We start from the raw sequence: 18,920 nt of genomic DNA on the forward strand, positions 1-18,920 counted from the left end.
TTTTTAAAAACCAAAACATCATACTCACTTTTCCCCATTTGGCTTCCCTCTATCCCCCTCTCTGTCTAGACACTACTTCTTTCCATTTCTTCATTCTCTTGTGTATCATCATCATCATCCCATCTGTGTTTTGGTCTTAGCCTTCATATCTCTAACCTCTCCAGATTAAAAGCTGTTTGTCTTTCTGTTTACGCAATCTGCTGCGGTCCTACCGGGCCCTTCTTCCTCACGCAGGCTTGCCCTCGATTGGCCGAATGAACGTTTGGAGCGATGGAGCGATTCCCGCGGCAGGCAGCATCGGGGTCAGGGCCGGGAGGTTAACTCTGTTGACACTCTTCAGAAGCCAAATCTGCCCCTTCTCATTGCTGCGGCATTACGGGGCCCACCCTCGAAGTGCTGGCCGAACTGAGGGGCGCGTTCATGCCAAAGTGTAGGGGGGTGATGACCAGCACATGGATTTGGAATATTTTGCTGATTAAATGTAATGAAAACATCAGCAGTTCTAAAAAAGACTTCAAACTCACCCCCACCCTCTAACGTGTACACATACACATCTTTCTTTCCCCCCTCGGAGGCCTTTCCCCTTATCCTCCTCCCTTCCCGCTTTCTCCCTCCAGTGAGACTCATGCCTCAGCTCCTTATCGAGAGCAGAGGCATGAGTCTCGCTAGGCGGTCATGTTTGCTCTTCGAGGCATGCCAGCAGGCTAGACTGTACCGGAGTGATCTCTCTCACTGCTGTCAAAATATCATCGTTTAGTTAACTTTCCCCATTGTTCCAGTCCTCCCCCATCTCCCGCCTCCTTTTTGTCTTTTCATTTTTGCCCCCTCCTCTTCACCGAGCTCTGTAGCAAACAATGGCTCCTCTTGCCGGGGCAAAATGACACAGAGGGGGGAAAATAATAGTCACAGAGAAAATAGAGCGAAAGAGACAGAAATAATCGAATTAAAAGTAATTACAGAGCAATTAACCACAACACTGGTTTCTGAACAGGGGTGATGAGGGATGGGCTCGGTGGATTTTGATTGGTTGGTGGGACTGGATAGAAAAGTTTGCTAAGCTGCAGTGATGGTTCATCAGTCACGGCCTCCACAAGACTGTTAACTGTTAACTTCATTCAGTCATCAGTTGTTTTCCCACGCAAGAACGTCGTCTTTGCTCGTTTGAACTTTAGTCCCCTGCTAGTGTTCGGGTGTCATTTAAGGTCTCAAAATGCTTGAAGTACTTTGACCTGTGCTTTTAGATTACAGAAAAGGACAGTGTGACAGTATAAATCCCCCTGCTTTCACAAGTTAGGTTGAGATTTTTTGTTCAAGAGCGCGTCTCATCTAAAACGCACAAGTTTCTTTGGAGCGCCATTGCTGCATCCACTCACTTCTCAAAAGCACAGCCACTTACGCTGCTCTCATCCCTCCTGTTGTCTCTTGCAGAACAATGAGCCTTTAAATCCCGGTTTCCATGGATACCAACCTCACAGTCAGGTAAGAGACGAGTGACTGCTCGCAAATCTCTGTTACAATAAATTGCCAAAAAAAAAAAAAAAATAATGAAATACAAAATCCCTGACTTACTCAACAGTACGCCTGCTTTCAGTCGTCTGATGGTAAAAAGCTGGAAGTGAGTTTGTGAAGACCACTTGAATCAAACACTGTTTGTTCATGGGATAAATAAAGCACTTTGGTATTCTTCAAATGGGACCTGTTATGTTTATGTTGACCTCCATATTCTTGTTCACTGCTAAAATAGTTTTGTTTACAAAACTGATCGTCTTAGACGCTGGACTCGGTGCAGCCCCTTTAAAACAAGCTGATCTCCAGCTTTAGTCTGATTGGCTGCACCTCACAGGGACAAGGTTGGACACGACTGTGCGCCTTTGGTGTCCCTATGAGCGATAGCCGCTCTCGCTGACGTCACACAGAGCAAGAGTTGAAAACACTGTCTGAGTAGGATGACGCCTGATCTTACTTTTAAACTTCTTTTATCAATTTATACTATATGTGGCATATGATAAGGATAGATGGACTGGCTCAGCCCCCTTTTAAATTGAAAGTTACACTTGTGATAGTCCACTTTCACGTCATTCTTCTTGCACAGTAAGTGTAGTAGTGTTGTCCTCACCATCCTCACATATGTAGCAGGATTCAGTCTGTTTTTACGACCACATTATTATCTAGACGGTAATGAAAGCCTTGCCTCACCTTTGGTAGCTCATCTCTTTTCGAGGAATCAATGGAAGAGAAACCAGTGATGACTGAGCTTCTCTTTCAAAAACTTGATTCTTAGAGAGTGGAGAGAAATTATGCTATCACCTTCTTCGCCTTGCACGCTCTGTATGCGGGGCTTTTCTCACAACGCCGTTCACATCCCCTTCGCACTTCTCTCTCTGTCTTTATGCCTCTCTCTCATATTCTCTGTTTCGTTCTCATTCTGAATGTCTCACCAGCATATTGCTCTCAGTAATGAGTGACTTATATGTGCAGCGGCAGGGTTGCTGACTATTTTCTTATCTACCTCCAAGCAGCAGATCGCATTGAGCAGCTCAAACCAGCTCAGTGCCCGTGTGTGTGCATGCACACGTGCCATTTGAGTATGTTTATGGGTGTGTGTGCGCTTTTTGTCTTCGTGCGAGCGTTTGTGCATCTGAGGGCTGTGTTTTGGGACGTGCAGCTCTCTGGCAGTGCCACAGGAGGGAAGTGTTGGCCTGTGAGCTTTCTCGCCCCCCAGCCTCCCTCCTCGCATCACAATATGGAGCTTCTCACAGACCTCATCCTCTCATTTAGTCTCCTCTCCCTCCTCTGCTCCCTGCACTCCACTCCTGCTCTACCCCTGGTGACATCTCTCGTGGGAGCGCAGCTCTCGGAGAACGCGAGGGGAGACACCAAAAGAATTTCAGGCTTTCGGGCTTCAAATCAAATTTATTACAATTTCTGGGTGGATGTCAACCTGACGATTAAAAACAAATGTTGTGCAAGAGATTAAAGGCGAGACAGGAAGACGAGAAATAAAGCAGGGAAGTGGCACAGAGCTAAAACTGAAATGGAAGCAAGTTATTTAAGATGGCTTGCCCGCAGGGGCACACAATCAGTTTCTTAGTTAGAGCAAGCTTGTATTCCAGTCTCGGCTCTCCTCTGCCCGAGTCCATCTGTTTGTAAGACAAACACCTGGGCAGAGAGATCACTTCTGATCTGCAGCGTGTGTGAACTCTCGCCCGGTGTTAAATTCAGAGCCACGGCATACCTCTGCATTTGTTTTATAAATGATTTAAAAAGTCGTCCCTGCTAATGTATTCTGCCCTTGAGCACACACATTAGGAGTCTCCAGCACACTGCTGGTTATCATGCAAATGGAGTTAGCCAAGCCTAGCTTTGCAAGATTGGCTTGTTCACCGCTGCAGTGCATTTGTCTCTGTAATGCGTCTGTCTTATGTTATTTATGCACATTTGAACTGCCCGCAGGTCTGCCCACGTCAACACGAACACGTTTAACTGGGGACGCCGCTGCCATACGTCTCCTGTTCTCTAAGGGGTGGGGGAGGGGTGGTCAGTCCTCTGGGGCTGCGGTTTCCTGATGTTTAGAGTTGATGATCAGAGTTAAAGACACACATACAAACAAGACAGAACCAGCACACCTAAGCGTTTCTTTGGCATTTAGCAGTAGATGTAATAACCTGCACACACGAGGTGCAGTTGTCCTGCAGAGTAGTTGAGCAGGGCTGCTGATCATCTGTAGATACCGTGTTTGGAGAACAGGCCTTTGTTTGGACGAGCTGGTGAGCGCTGGATGGATATAGCCCTTTGTTTGAATCCATGTGTGTCTGTTTTCCAGCCAAGGTGCAGCAGCATGGATATGATCAGAGCGCATCTGCGTGTGTACGTTCGGTGCATGTGTTTGTGTGTGACTGCATGTGTTTATCGCAGTGTTTCAGCCTGTGTACTTAATCCCAGGATCATCCCCTATTCATCCTCTCATCCTCCTCACTTACAGCCCTAATCCTGTCATCCCTCGCTCTTTTTTTTCCCCCTCCACCCAACGTTTTTATCCATTTATCTCCCAATCCTGTTATCTCTCGCTCACATCCATTGCCCCCTTCAGTCCCTGTCCCCCTCTACTTCATCCCAGCTCCTTTTCCGTCTCACCCCCTCTCTCTGCCATCATCACCACCACCACCTCCGTCCATTCACTTTATCTTTCCTTCCCAACATCCCTCCATCCCTCTGGACCCAGTTCTAGCCAGACTCAGCAGATGTCTGAATGCTTGGCATCAGGGCTTTTTTTTTTCTTTTTTTCTTTTTTCCCCCTGCAGAGTTCAGTCCCTCCCATATGAAAATGCAGCGCAAGGAACTGCACTCTCATCCCTGCAAATTAAACGCCTCCTAACAATACAGTGTTGGAAAGTGACGGAACTGAGCCAAGAAGAAAAAGGTGCAATGCAGCGTAATGTTCAGGTTGAGGTTTAGGTAGTGGAATCGGGGCTGGCGCTCGCTCAGTTTTGTGAGACTTCCATCTGTGTGAGGAAGACAGCTGCAGCAGAGAGATGGTGATCTAGGAGCCTACCCACGCAGCTAGCTACCTAGCTGTCTACCGGCTGGCCTACCTACCACTGCTTTTTTGGAGCTGACAGGCTGCCACGCAATAAATAAATCATCAAAAAAAGCTGCAATGCAGTGGGGTCGCATTCGTGTTCTGTACTCTCAGGCAGCCAGTGCGTGGATAGAAGGCAGCATCTTCTTCCTTTCCCGTTTCTTGTCTCTCTCCGGGGGCTTTAGGAGACGGCAAAGACAGCAGCTTTCTGACTCCATCCAGACACAGGGTTAGATTGCTATATGGAAGGATGGATGCTTTGATGGATAGGAGGGATTGAGACTGAAAGGGAGGGAAAGTTTTAAAAAGAGGGGCGGGAACAAGAGGAAGCAAAGGGGGGGAGAAGAGCAGGAGGACGTGTAAGGCGAGTGTGTGAATGACAGACGCAGAGCAAAGAGAGAAGAAGAGAAGAGACTCGGGCTGGCAGGAGGAGAGAGACGGAAAGGCCCGAGGGGGATCAGAGCAGCAGGGCCGGAGAGACGAGCAAAAGCGAGGCAGAGAGTGACAGGCTGACGAGGCTCGTGTGCTGGAGAGGTAGAAGAAGCAACACCGGCAGGAGGAGGAAGAGGGAGTGAACGAGGGAGAATTTGAATGTGTGAGGCAGACGTGGACTGAAGCCATTGTCAGCTCATGGTCCTGGAGCACAGACACGGGAGAGGAGGAATAGGAGGAGAACGAGAGACACAGACGGAAAAGGAGAGGAGAAGGAACGGGAAAGTGGAAAGCTGGTCAGCAGTTGTTCCTTTAGATCAGACAATGATGGGGCTGTACTACCAAGCTATGCTACCGGTGAGTTCGCATCTCAAGCAAGAGCTTCTTTCTCTGAAGTGGCTTTTTAGTATCGCGAGGGCCAAACTAGCAAAACAAGATACAATGTAAATGATTTTTTTGTTGTTATTTATTTATTTTAATTTGGCGTGATGAAGCAGTAATTGCTTTGCTGTTCATGGTGTGGCCTGCTCTGGTTAGCTGTGTCTTGGCCCAGGTAAGGCCTTTTTTCAGATAGTTGGCAGAGCATCAGGCCGACAGCAGGGCTTGTCCCTGCAGCTCTGCTCATTTCACTTTTTTTAACTCTTTGCACCCATCTGTGATTGTTTTGATAGAAACTAAATAATTTTAGTTTTGCTTTTTTTTTTTCTGTTAACCATACAACATTTTGTCCTGGTGACACTGAAGTGCTGACAATACACAGGAGCAAAGCGTGTGCTTGCAGGGTATCAGCGCACTTGCATTAATAGTTAGTTAACACCACAGATTATAATGTTTATACAGTTGATGTGTTGTGCGCAAGGCTGCTCTTAACATATGGTGGGCGTGTCTGTGCTACTTTAGCTCAAAGACAGCCTCAGGATGAGAGCTGTTCTCTGGCTCTGTTCTAGCATGTCCTGCTCTCTGGTCTTGGGTTCCTTTGGGCCTCGAGGCGGGTGTCGGGAATTGGGGGAGATGTCTGTGAGGCACACGCGTGCAGACGCGAAGTAGCAACTGCTGCTTGGATTGCCTGTGCTGACATGTATGTACATTGGGCACTGCGAGCTTTCTCCATGCTGACTGCACACAGTGTCAGATTATATTCCATATGGATGTGTGTCTGTGTGTGCGTCGTGTCATGTCGTGTCATGTCACTTGCAGAGGGGTGGAGGCTGAGATTTTCTTCAAGCTGTCCATGCGGTTTAAACTTCATCTTTGGATTGAGGAAGACAGGTGCTGAAGCACAGTTGTTACTTTATACACACACACACACACACACACACACACACACACACACACACACACACACACACACACACACACACACACACACACTGCAGTTCCTGGAGTACTTTGCTACCACCCCCTCCTTTTCTAATGGCAAAACTCAACTCTATGCATTTTAACCCTTCATAGGTCCACGCCATAATCTGTATATTCTTAATAGCTACAGTATCAGTAGCTACTACAGAGTTAATACTGAAAACTTTATAGAGTAGGACGACATTTGTAGTGTGGGAAAAAGCAGCATTTCTTTTGTTTTTAATCACAGAGGAAGTCATTTTGCATTATGAGAATAACATGGAGATGTTAAGAATGAGGTCAACTTGTTTGAGGTGACTTTAGTCTGAAAATGTCAACTTTTTATTTTGACATTTCTTCTTTCTGTTGTTTCAAAATGAAAAAAAAAATTTTTTAGTTCAACTTCAGTCTGCAAATGTCAAATTAAATTTTTGACATTTCAACTTAATTCTCAAAATTCAAAATAAAGATAAACTCCTTCCTAAACTTCCTTCCCTTGCTTTTCCCCTGACCTTCTCTCAGTTAATATTTCATTTGTACTGACGTTGTAGTTTTTTACATTTATTTTTCAAAATTTGTTCAGTGACTGCAAAGTTGTGCTAACCTATACATTTTTCTTTAAACGCTCTTAAAAAAAACCCATTACAGTAAAGACGCTACTACTAACCCTGCTGCTGTTCACACCAAGGCAGTGCGAGAGCCAACCTTTTATGGTCATTGAGGCTGAATGTAAATACAGACCTCTGCTGTGTTACTGTGCACATATGATGACACAGTGACTGCATATAAGACTTCCAAAAACCAGTGAAGGTTCTTCTCCCTCCAGACTTCCAAAACGTCATGATTAACTCTCATTTTCCCACACGAGCCGTCTCTTTCTCCCCCCCGTGTTTCTGCTGTTTTCCTCTTTCCCCCCTCCTCTGTAAATCTTTGCTTTGCAAGCTTGCGCAGCTGTGAGGCAAACACGTTATTCGTCTTTTAAAGAGAGTATTGCCAAATGGAGAATTGAGGTAATGACTTGAAGGGTGTGAGAGCAGGGGGGGCCGTGCCTTAGTCCCATGTGGGAAATCGACTTTGAAGGTGACACATCACCAGTCACACCAGCTTCTGCAAAATTTATGGCAATGCTCTCTATTTTTGGTGACACGTCTCTATAGCATACTGTGCATAAACATCAGCTAGTGACCGCAGTGCAGTTGATGAAATACTAAAGGTTTGCCATAGCGAGACTTAGCTTCAGTTAGAACTTGTCACTGACTGGATCTGACTAGCTTGACGGTGCATTTGGTGGAAAATACGCTTCATTTCTTGGATTCTGTTTTGCCAGCGGGGCACCTTATCTGGTGATGGTGGTTCGAGCCACGAGAGTCAACTGATCAGCGTGTGGATTAGACTTTGTTCAGTCTGTTCGTTCCCTACCCGCTGGGCAGCTAACGCGAGCTAGCCAGCAGGTATCTGCAGATATGAGGCTGATGTCAACAAACACAAACAGCAGGAGCAGATGAATTAGGCAGCAGACTTTGTTCTTACTGTGTCAAAACTAGACTGGTCTATAGTTGTACGAGCCTGCATTTGAAAACTGTGCAAAATGATGAAAAGCTTCCAAGCTCTCCAGCTGTTTTGCTCATGTAGGCCCAAAAATATGTTTATTTCTTAGTTTATTGAGCATGCAGGGAAAAAGATCAAACTTGAATCAAAATTTAAATTTGGTGATGATTTGTTTGCAGCTGTATTGCCCGGCCGTGCGTCGTGTTAGTCGAGGCATTTAATTGGCAGCCCGTTTTTGCGTTGCACACTGGACACGATCATGTGACTGTGCAGGCTCTGTCACAGCAGCACATGGTCCCCCAACTTGGCTGCTTATGTGCCAGTCCTAAAACGTCTTCTGTTTGAAAGAGAGTACTCAGTTAGTGTCATGCAGCGACAGATCTTCAGGGAAATTGCAGGGGATTCACACCCAAGTCTTTAATCCTCAGGGTTCTGTGTGCATGTTTGTCTGTGGGAGACAGCTGCCTGTGTGTGTGTGCTGAGAGTATCACAGTACAACAGCAGACAGTTTATTCTAGGTAGCTGCATGCTTAGCTTTATTCATTATTGTTATCCTTTTTGATTATGGGTGTTTCTTTGTGCTTTGCAAGTCTCAAAATAGAAACTTCTAGAGAAAACTAATTTCCCAATTTTACAGAGGGACACACATCGTGCATGTTACCAAAATAAACACTGAGCCAGAGTCCTCCATATTGGTGGTCTAATGCACTGTGTGAAACTGCTCCACCTGAGGGTTAACTGTTCTCCCACCGCCTGTAAAAGCCACCGTGATGCTGTCCGACACTAATGCTGCTGCTCTAAATGCCATTGCCCGAGGCCTGTACGATGCGGATTGAGGTGTGAAAGCACTCCGCATGTTACCTCACAGCAAATACGTGCACACAGAACACCACGAGTGTCGTTGTGCAGAAGAAGCCGAAATGTATGCGGTACTGTATCTCCTAGGTTACCTTCCCCTGCATGATAAACAGCAGTGTAACACTGGGTGTCTGCACACACACCATACCCTAGCTTACACTGCAGCAGGAAGTCAGTGCTGCTGGGCTTTTACATTTCATCATCTTCTGCAAAAGGAATGGCAGCAGGGAACGAATGGTCCATCTTGTAGCATTTTTCAGTGTTGGCAATCTAAGATTTACCCAAGAGTAGATTAAGATTTTTGATTTCTGAACGTATGTGATTTTTAGATTTTTATTGGTCCTTTTAATGTTTGCAAATTGTCAGTGATCGAGGTTTAACAGATGATTTTACTGCTGAATGCTCTGTAAATCGGTTGAAATGAACGAGTCAGGAAGCTTTAATTTTTTAAGTGTTAAGTGCAGCGATGAGCTGAGTGCCATAATGACATAAAAGTCAGCTTACTTCCTAGAAATATTGTTATTATGATTTGGAAATTGGTGAAATGCATAATGCAGCAGATCACATGTCAGGCTGAGAAATGGGCAGATTAAGTGTTTGGACTGAATTATCATGCAGTAGAAAGATTGCAGACAGTGTTTTAGCTAAAGATTGTGCAGCGAATTTGGACACATTAACCTGAAATTGGCATCCAAGTTCCTCACTGAAATACATCAGTGTTGTTCTCCATTTTTGGCTTCTTTCTTAAGGGTCCACACAGTAAATTCATCTGCCTTCATCTCATCCTGTTCTTCCATCCTTTGTCTTTTCCCAACAGTGGCATATTTTCCACTGACCTGCTGCTTCAACCGATTTGATACGGAAAGGTCATTCTTCACGATCCGCATTTTTGATCTGGCACAGATTTTTAAGCTGGATGCCCGCCCTGATGTAACCCTCCCAATTTATCTGAGCTTGGGACCAATGCAGCTCGAGGCCTCCATGGCTGGGTTTCACTGGAATATCTCAATGTGGGATTTAATGAAATTTTATGGTGTATATTTTAATTTAAACTGCTCTTGAAATTGCTCATAATATTAAATATTTTTGGAAAAATATTATTAAATCATTATAAACTCATATTATAGCCTCAGTCACTGCTGTGGGACTTTAACATAGCTTTCATCATTAATTATTCTGCAGTTCTGTTGATGCTTTGTTTAAAAAAATAAATAAATAAATGAAGTCCCTGTTATAATTTCATCCGAGCCAAAAGTTGTTTTGCAAATATATTTTTTTCTGATCAATAGTCTAAACCCTTTAATATCAACTCGCTGTCATTATTGACAATTGAAGCATCAAATCCAGTCATCTAATTAAATGGAACCTAATAACTTGTTATTATTATGATTGAGGACTAATTGATTATCACGATAATTATTGTGATTCATTTTTCGAACTTCATATAATTGACCAAATACTCAGACGGTGATGGTTTTACTTCAGCACAGCGATGGTGCTCCAGCTGCTCTTTATCAACTGTCATAAAAACACTGACAGTCTTGCATGTGATGCATTATTGTATGCGCAGGCCAACTTACTGCACAACACACTGCCGATATCTGTTTTAAATGATTTCATTTCTGTTTGTGTGACTGTTGCAGTTTTTCTAAAGGAAAACAATTTTGGTTGGTTATTTTTAGGACACATCGCCCAAAGTGAGTGCGAGTGTTTGAGAGAAGTCTGTGTGATTATGGTAATGATACTGATGGTGATGTTGATCAGAGCTGTCAAAAACCGACAGGCTGCATGTCACAGATCTCAGCGGAGCTGCGGAGCCGCTGACACTGACAGACAGCGTGGGGTTAGTCTGTAGTTCATACAGCGGGTTAGGTATTTGGATTTGGTTTATGTTAATTTTTTATTTTAAACGAGTGGAAATCGACACCACCTCAGCTTGGATATCTCCCTGATCCCCAACCGTCATCGTTACTCAGTTACTTAGCTCACCGAGTTTTTCCCAACTTGACAACTCTTTGGAGTTTGTTATTTTTTCCTCCTTGGCAACAACTAGCCATCGAGCATGGGGTCACTCTCTGCACCTCTCTGTTAGTCATCTCTGTGCAGTTTTTGGAAGAGAAAAGCAAAAAGGCACATGTGCAATGTTGTTCTAGTAGTTTGTTACCAAAATGGAGGCAGTGCAATTTGTGATATTAATAAAAAATAAAATACTTTTTTTTTTTTTTTTAGGCTGTCTCTAATTTTAAATCAGTCGTAAAAATAGCAAAGCTGCGTGTGGTCATTTTTGTCAGACGACGTTGTGGTTATAAAAACCAGAATCCTTAAGAGAAAATGCCTTTTAATTCAAAATAAAGTTGCGTGTCCTGCTTTCATCGTCTTCAGCAGCACCCCACCCACTGCTCTCCCACTCAAGGGCTCCAACTAAAGCAGGGGTGTCAAACTCAAATACACAGTGGGCCAAAATTAAAAACTTGAACAAAGTCGCGGGCTAACGTTAATATTTATTGAAATATATTTATTCCTCCAGATATAAGAATGAATCTTTTCTTATGGACTCAAACACATTTTGCTGAAAAACTGAATATGGAACAAGCAAAGCTTAATACTAAACAATATATATATTAGCTGTATAATACCAGTAGGTCAGCTCTGATAATTTGGTATGGCTTCGCGGGCCAAATGTAATTAGGCTGGGGCCAGAGTTTGACACCTATGAACTAAAGTATTAAATATTCGCCGTTGATCACTCCGGAAGCTCCTGACAGCCTTAACAGGAGTCGGTGGTTACGGCTAACCCACGAGCTGCTTCTGATTACAGTTATAGCTGCAGCATCTGGAACAGGAGCTACGACTTAAGGTTCTGTGTTGAGGCACTTTTGTTGCCAGATATCTATCTATGTGTCCTCTGGATGTGAGCCAGTGCACTATGGATGTACCTCTAAATGACAACTGGCGCACATTCAAGAGAGAGAGGCAGCGTCTGCGTAGAGGCAGCTGTATAAGGAGATGGGGCTGTGGCCTGTTTGATGGACATATCAGTGCAGTTGGGCCTTTGAGTGACTGGAGAGGAGAGAGAGCCAGTGGGTTTGAAAGAAGGCGAAAAAATATGGCCCTCTTGCTTTCATCAAGCGTGGCAGGCAAGAATGAAGGGAGGGAAGAGAGGGAAGGGTGGGTGGACGGGGGAGATAAACACAGGCACATTGACTTCAGCTGAAGGGAAAGGAAAAATAGATGGACTACAGTTGGAGAAGAATCTGAGTAGTATTTCTGCCTTCAGCCAGACAACTTAGTAGATAGTTGCAATAGACAAATTGTCATGAATTTTTCAGCATCATCACAATTTGAGTGTTGACTCTGTGGCTGGTGTCAACACCCAAGGTGACCCCCCCCCCCCCCCCCCGCCAGAATCCTCTGTGTGTATGTAAAAACACAGTCTCAGGTCCCTCGAGTAGATCGCCCACTGTGTGTTTTGGGATGAATATGTCATGGTTTTCATTCTTATTTGCGATATCAGGTTTTAATTTTGCGAGCTTTTCAGCTACTCTGTTTTCACCTTTGCTCAGATTGCTTTTCATGACACTTTAATAAGAAGCATATCCTGTTTAATCTTATCTTACAGCGTCAAAATTCTTCCTTTGGAAAGTTTTTCTTGAAACCAGACGTAACTCTAATGCAGTGTCTCATTATTTCCTATAATTCCTCTCTCCCCGCTAAGTCCCCCTTTCATTTTTCCACGGTTTTCTTTTTCCTTTCCCCCCCTCTCCTTTTTTCAGTATGTGTCGTTGCCATGTAGGGCAGCACTGCTCCTTAGTCAGCGGGTCGGGAATGCCTGTGTCACCCTAACACTGTAGTCTTATCCAGTCTGATCGGGATCCAGTGACAGCTTTATTCCTTGTCCTGTTTATTAGTCCTTATTAGTCATTTATTTATCCAATAATTCATTAAAAAAAACTGTATCTTTTAATTTGGTATCTGAGTCCACAAACATGGTCATAAGCACTCTGTTTGTTTTGTTAAGCCTCAGCAGCAGGATGATGAATGGTACAATACTTCGGGATGCTTTTTTTCGTATGACTAATTATGCTACAAGCAGGCGGCGGCATTAGAAGAGGTCAGCTGGTCCATTGTTTGGTTGATATGCTCTCATCCGACCAAATTAATATTGGTCTGCCATTACTGTGGATTTATGCTTCAGCCGGAAATCTACGCTGTAGCTACTGCTGGAAATAGTCAGTGTGGCTGTGTTTTGTGAGAACAGATGACCAAAAAGTCAAGTGCAAACTTTTGCACATCACAGCTCAGCAAACAACAAAACCTATCATGCAAAAGCACTCAGCTAACCTGTCAGTGTTGTTCTACCAATGTTTGTGTGAAAGGCTCAAGGCTTTCAGTGTAAACACACCAGGATTGGTTTATTTGAATGTGTTTGGACTCTCGCATGCAGCCACAGCTTCACCGAGCCCCGCTGTCTGTTAGTAGCAGCAGGTCCACAGCAGCCCAAACTGGATGTGAAGCTTGGTTTCTTAACAACATGGAAAAATAGTTAGGGATTCCCTTTAAAATAACAATAGCTTTTATGAGTATTTATAGTAATGTAGACTAAAAAGAATTACTCCCCCTCTCACAAAAGCAGTTCATTGGTTGCCGAGTAGGTGTGACCGTCTTTGGCTGACTACGGCAGCTTGAGTTATTAGCATTGCATAAATGCACGTAGTCCAATTTTTTCAGGCCCGATCTAATTCCCCTTTCCTCCTTGCTATGTTGTCACTCTTTCCTTTCTTCACTCAGCTTTCCTCGTTTCTGCACTATGAGTGTGTTTTTGTGACTCAGCCATGGGTCAGGATATGCCTGAAGAACACACCCTTTGGTGGCTTAACACAGGCTACTGCACGTTTATGAGCTCACATGCCCTAACAAGAACGCTTAAGCTTTGATTTAACATAGCCAGGCTAAGGCCCAGCTAATGAATTTTAATGGCGCGTTATCTCTTTTTGAACAGGTTTTTGATGGCCCGTCTTTATCACAAGGTGACAAAGACCGTAGTTGGATGCAAAACACACAGTTTTCTTTTTTCCTTTTCCCCTAACATGCATTTCCTGCAGTCAGAACAGTAGTGGACGAGTTGGCCAGATTTTTCCAGCCTGTTTGTGGATTACGCAGTCTCCTCTGATTCCTCCACTATCAGCTGGGCTCAGACTCCAGGAAGCTGCTTGTGTTGCAGATGGGCCTTTTAGCCTCGGTTGACTGTTTACAGTCACTGCGGCTGTGACTGCAGAAGAACAGTAAGCAGTCGGGCTATAGGATTAGAGAAAGGGAAAGAGCCCATTTGCTTTGCGGCATCTTAGTTACTCTGCCTAATTAAAAAGGCTGTCTGGAGACAGAGTGTCTCTAGGCGTCACCCAGCCCAGATACAGCCCATGGCAGAGACCAGACCAGTGGTTAATGGTGTTGGATGCGGTGTGTCATCCTGCCTAGCTTGGTAGAGAAAAAGCAGCCCTGACCCCAAACTTGATGGTCTTTTTTTTTTTTTTTTTTTTTTTTAAATAAATCCATCTTTTCTTTCAGCCTACCTACTCATTCTGCTTCTCCCCGTCCATCCTATACCTTTCTTTTTCTCTGGCTTTGCTGTAAATGCCCTTGAGTGTGTGAAATGATTGAAGCAAGCAATAGTGCAGAGTCACCACACACCCAAACACACACAACTTAAAGATATATATGTGTGTGTATTTGTGAGCGTGCTGGAGCAGCAGCAGCAGCTTTAAAGAATCTGTAGGTGATGCTGCTGCTGATACAGAGCCATAGGCAGTGAAGCTCCCGCATCTAATCTGAAGTACAGCTTATCTTCCCAAGTAGTCACACAATGCAGCAGTGTATGTAAATATGTCACAGTTTACATGCCGCTGTTAGTATTTATCTACCGACTTGTCGATCGATCCTAGAAGCATCTTTGTATCTCAAACCTTGTATCAAATTTCGCAACTTAATAATAGATGATCCCCTCTTTATCGGGGTCGCTATTCCAGCAGGCACAGGGCGAGAGGCAGGTCAACAGTCTATTGGGGAGACAACCATTCGCACTCACATTCATACTTGGATTAATCTGACCCCAGTAATAATGACTTGGGACTGTGGAAGGAAGCAGGGCTACCCACAGTCCACATAGAAAGGCTGCAGCTAGATGTTGGGAGTCAAACACAGGACATTGTTGCTGTGAGGCAGCAGTGCTAACCACTGCGCCACCATACTGCCCTAATAATAGATCTGTTTGCTGTAAATATTTCATGGTCGGCTGACTAAAAACACATGCCTGTCAGAGATATGGAGGTAAAGCGAGGCAGGGAATGAAGCAGTGGCTGCGTGGTAAAGGAGAGAGAGAGAGGTAGAGAGAGTGAAATTTGATAGGCAGGATTTTAACCCCCTCATTCTCTCTCTGTCAGGGAGCTGCAGTCGCTGTAAAAAGCTCACTGAGAATATATGTTAAGCTGTCTCTGTCTCCCCCCCTCCCCCTCTTTTCCCCGCTCCCGCAGGGCTCTCAGGATTCGACAGGAGGACAGGAGGGTTTGGTGGCCCCACCCTTTACAGCATTCCCACCTCCACCCCCTCCTCAAAACGGTCTACCGGGAACAGAGTTTGGCCCTGGGGCCATGTTTGGTGCTGGAGGCCAAGGAGCAGCAGAGGTAGGGGCTGGTGCAAATGGAGCCCCCACCTCCACCACCAACAACAGCAGCAATGTAAGCACCACGATTTCATTTCCCTTTGTTTTTTATATATCTATATCTAGATAGATAGATAGATAGATAGATAGATATACTTGATACCTGGTAGAGGTGGGCGGACGGATTTAAATATGAATAGTTTGTATAGCAAAAACTGGTATTGGTATCAGATCGATTGATACTATCCTCAGTTCAGTGTGTAGTCCACTGAACTGCATTACAACATTTTTGGAAATGAAACCGTATATCTTAAATATCCATGGAAAATGTCTGAACCTATTTTTTCTATGTTGTCTATTTTTTAATACCCTAAAGCACATTTAAACAGCAGACGTTGACCCAAAGTGCTTTAGAGACGGGCACATTTATACTTCACGTCTCCAAAAAAACCCCAGTTTCAAAATACATGAATACATGAAAAGCTGAGAGGTGTGTTTTGTTGACTAATTATTATAGAAAATTAAAAACACAGTGATTTAGTGATCATTAAAATGTGTTCAGAATTTACAAGTTGATAATGATTCATCTCATAAACCACGACACGCTGTGCTGCTACAATAATATTAACTCTCTCAAATCTGAGGTAACAGTGGCTGCCTGCTCAGTTTTTGGCATTCCTCAGCAGACTTCATTACCGACACCTGACGGTTAGCTGACTTTCCTCTAACAGCAGTAAAATAATCGTCAGGTGATTTTAGTTTTAATAGCAAGGACCTACGGATCTAAATTCCCATGTTGTGTTTATATTAGCTTAGCTTGAATGTTAACAGCCAAATCTAATAAAATAAAAACATCTCACTGCATTTGCTAAAAGTCAATATGATCACATTGCCTCCCTAAAGATACTGGCATGAAATGAGCATTCATCTCATCTTCATCTGATCAAACTGAGACATTTCTGTTTTAATCTTTTTCGCTTTATATGCAGATGCAAAAAACTGTGCTTTTACTTGGAGTCTAAACTTCTAGACTGCGGGATATGTGAATTTGGGTGACTGCTTTCTACAAACATTTAATTACGAACAAACCTGAACACATCCTGTGTAGACAGGCATAAGAGCGAGGCTGCCGGCAAAACTGTGTGGACGCACCTCTTCTCATTTCTCAGCTCGTTTCATTGTTGATTCCTAGTCCCTCCCATCTGGCTTACTAGCTGAGGCTAAAAAACCCCAAACGCTTATGTTTGATCACGCTTGATCAAAACGCGAAACCGCCAGTCAAGTTGGACTCACGATCCCCACGGGCTTTTACTTTGAAGGATTTTGCGTGTATCTTATCACAAAACAGGCATAAAATGCAACGGGCGCTCTTTATTTTCACTATAGTTGACTTGTCCATGTTATTTTAAGAAACTTTGATCAGTTGTTTTGTTTCTTCTTATTATTATTTTTTTTTTAGAAGTAGGAGGAGCTTTTCACACTGATCACATCAGTCCCTCTGAACATAGCCACTGCCTCTTTGAGGAACACGCTTTCTTATGATGATGTCTGGCATTTTGACCTCTCAGTTAATTTTAACTTTAAATACATAATGTTAAGTACACCTATTGATATGATGATCAAATAGCAGCGGTCTAACATGTCGCTACTGAGCTAATGAGTAGATTTTAATTTAAATATAAGAATGTATCAACACTCATTGAATCTTTATTTCATTATTCAAATTCATGTCTTCTTTTTTGTTTACCAATATGTTAAAAACACTTTTGCACAGTTAAATAATTGAGTCACCATGCAGCTCACACCTGGATAGGAGGGCAGTATTTTCTGGTTACCACAGCTTGACCAGATACGTAGTGTCATATCTTTATTTTATTTTTTTTGTAACTTTTGAGTTCTTTGACTTGCTGTACTGAAGAGGAAAGGAGAGAGGAGTTGAGGCAACAGGCATTTAAATAAAATAAAAATAAATTGCTTGTTTTTTTTTTCCATTTCAGTTTATTCTCCATTGTTTCTTCTTCTCCTGCTATCTATACAGCGCTATAACTTGACTCCATCTGTCTCGCCCTCCTCTTCTTCCCACAAACAGGTAAAGACAGAGGAGACGTCTCAGGGTGAGGCGGGTGTACAGTGCGGCGCAGGAGGCACAGGAGCGGGAGGCTCAGCAGGAGACTCGACAGAGGCCAAAGGGACCCCCAAACGCCTCCATGTTTCAAACATCCCCTTCCGCTTCCGGGACCCAGACCTCAGGCAGATGTTCGGGGTAAGAACTGTTGGAGCCTCATTTTTAAGGCGGGGGTCAATAAATCAGTCTAGACACCCTGCGTCCTCCATATAAGGGGCTGCCTCAGAGCGAAGGACAAAAGAGTGAAACGGTCATAAAGAAAGGATGGGTGTTCTCTTATCTGTGTCATCATGTTTGTATGAGTGTCAAAGTAGGAGGAAAGAAATGGAGCAGAGTTCAACGCAAAGAAATGCACATTAAAATGCAAATGTTGTCTTTTGTGTAACAGTGACCCCTAGTGTAAAGTAGCTTTAATTCAAATAGCTTTACATGGCCCTGAATGACTTTTATTAATTAAGCACAGAATCGTGAGATCCCTTATTGATGTAAGATTGTTGGCTAATATTTCTTTCCTCAAATTTCTTCGCAGCAATTTGGGAAGATCCTGGATGTTGAGATTATTTTCAATGAGAGGGGTTCAAAGGTAAGTGCGCATCAAGCATCCGATACTCGATGTTGTGACCGGCTTCCTGCTGAATGATTTCCTGTGTAACTGTGACTATTTGTCATGTGGTATTAGTCCGCGTGAGAAATCGCTGTTCCAGAACTAAAGTCATCTGTTTAACAGTGTCAGAATGAGTCCCGCAGATTGTCCTCTACCGGTCGGCAATCCCTTCTGACATGCCCCTCACTCACCATCAACCTCTCTAACCTCTGCTGCGTACCACAGGGTTTTGGCTTTGTGACATTTGAAAACAGCGCAGACGCAGAGAAAGCCAGGGAAAAGCTCCACGGCACACTGGTAGAAGGTCGTAAGATTGAGGTAATTTTGCTCTCTCCCTTTCTCTTCCTCCTTTTCTTGTCTCCTCTCTCTACTCCCACCATAATTCTGCTTGATCACTGACGTGCTAGCTAGCTCCCATCCTCCCTTTAGTGATATGCTCTGATGCAGCCCACTGGTATCCCACACCGGTCCTCTGCAATATGTTTCTTGTTTTTAAAACCCAAAAGACTTGATTTATTATTTTGGTGTTTTGTTTTTGTGGTGGGAATGATTAGGGGTGCAAGAACACTACACTAAGGCATGCTGGGTACTTTTCCTCTGAAGTGTTTCCCCCCCTGCCCTCCGTATATTAACCTGTTGTCTTTTTACCTGCCCCTTTCAACCGATGCACAACTTGCAGCCACGCTAACGTTACAACTTCTCGTGCAACAATTGGAATGAGATTTGTGCATTTTGCACCGGAGGGCACAAGTGGAACGCAGTGAAAGGACGATGCATGGCA

At 43.9% G+C, this 18,920-nt stretch overlaps 1 protein-coding gene across 12 annotated transcripts in view; it reads left to right on the top strand.

Annotated features, from left to right (window-relative positions):
- The window catches only part of LOC146520551 (RNA binding protein fox-1 homolog 2-like), a 62,436-nt gene that overhangs the window by 10,312 nt on the left and 33,204 nt on the right, over positions 1-18,920 (top strand). For 10 of the 12 annotated variants that reach the window (XM_085157813.1, XM_085157804.1, XM_085157805.1 and 7 more), the window contains 5 exons: positions 1,429-1,479; positions 15,283-15,486; positions 17,500-17,673; positions 18,065-18,118; positions 18,365-18,457. In XM_085157813.1, coding sequence (XP_085013939.1) covers positions 1,429-1,479; positions 15,283-15,486; positions 17,500-17,673; positions 18,065-18,118; positions 18,365-18,457 — 576 coding nt within the window. The other 2 variants (XM_085157809.1, XM_085157806.1) reach the window with 2 other exon arrangements.

The sequence above is a fragment of the Neolamprologus multifasciatus genome, chromosome 4 (genome assembly GCF_963576455.1).
Source record: "Neolamprologus multifasciatus chromosome 4, fNeoMul1.2, whole genome shotgun sequence".
Taxonomy (NCBI): Eukaryota; Metazoa; Chordata; class Actinopteri; order Cichliformes; family Cichlidae; genus Neolamprologus; species Neolamprologus multifasciatus.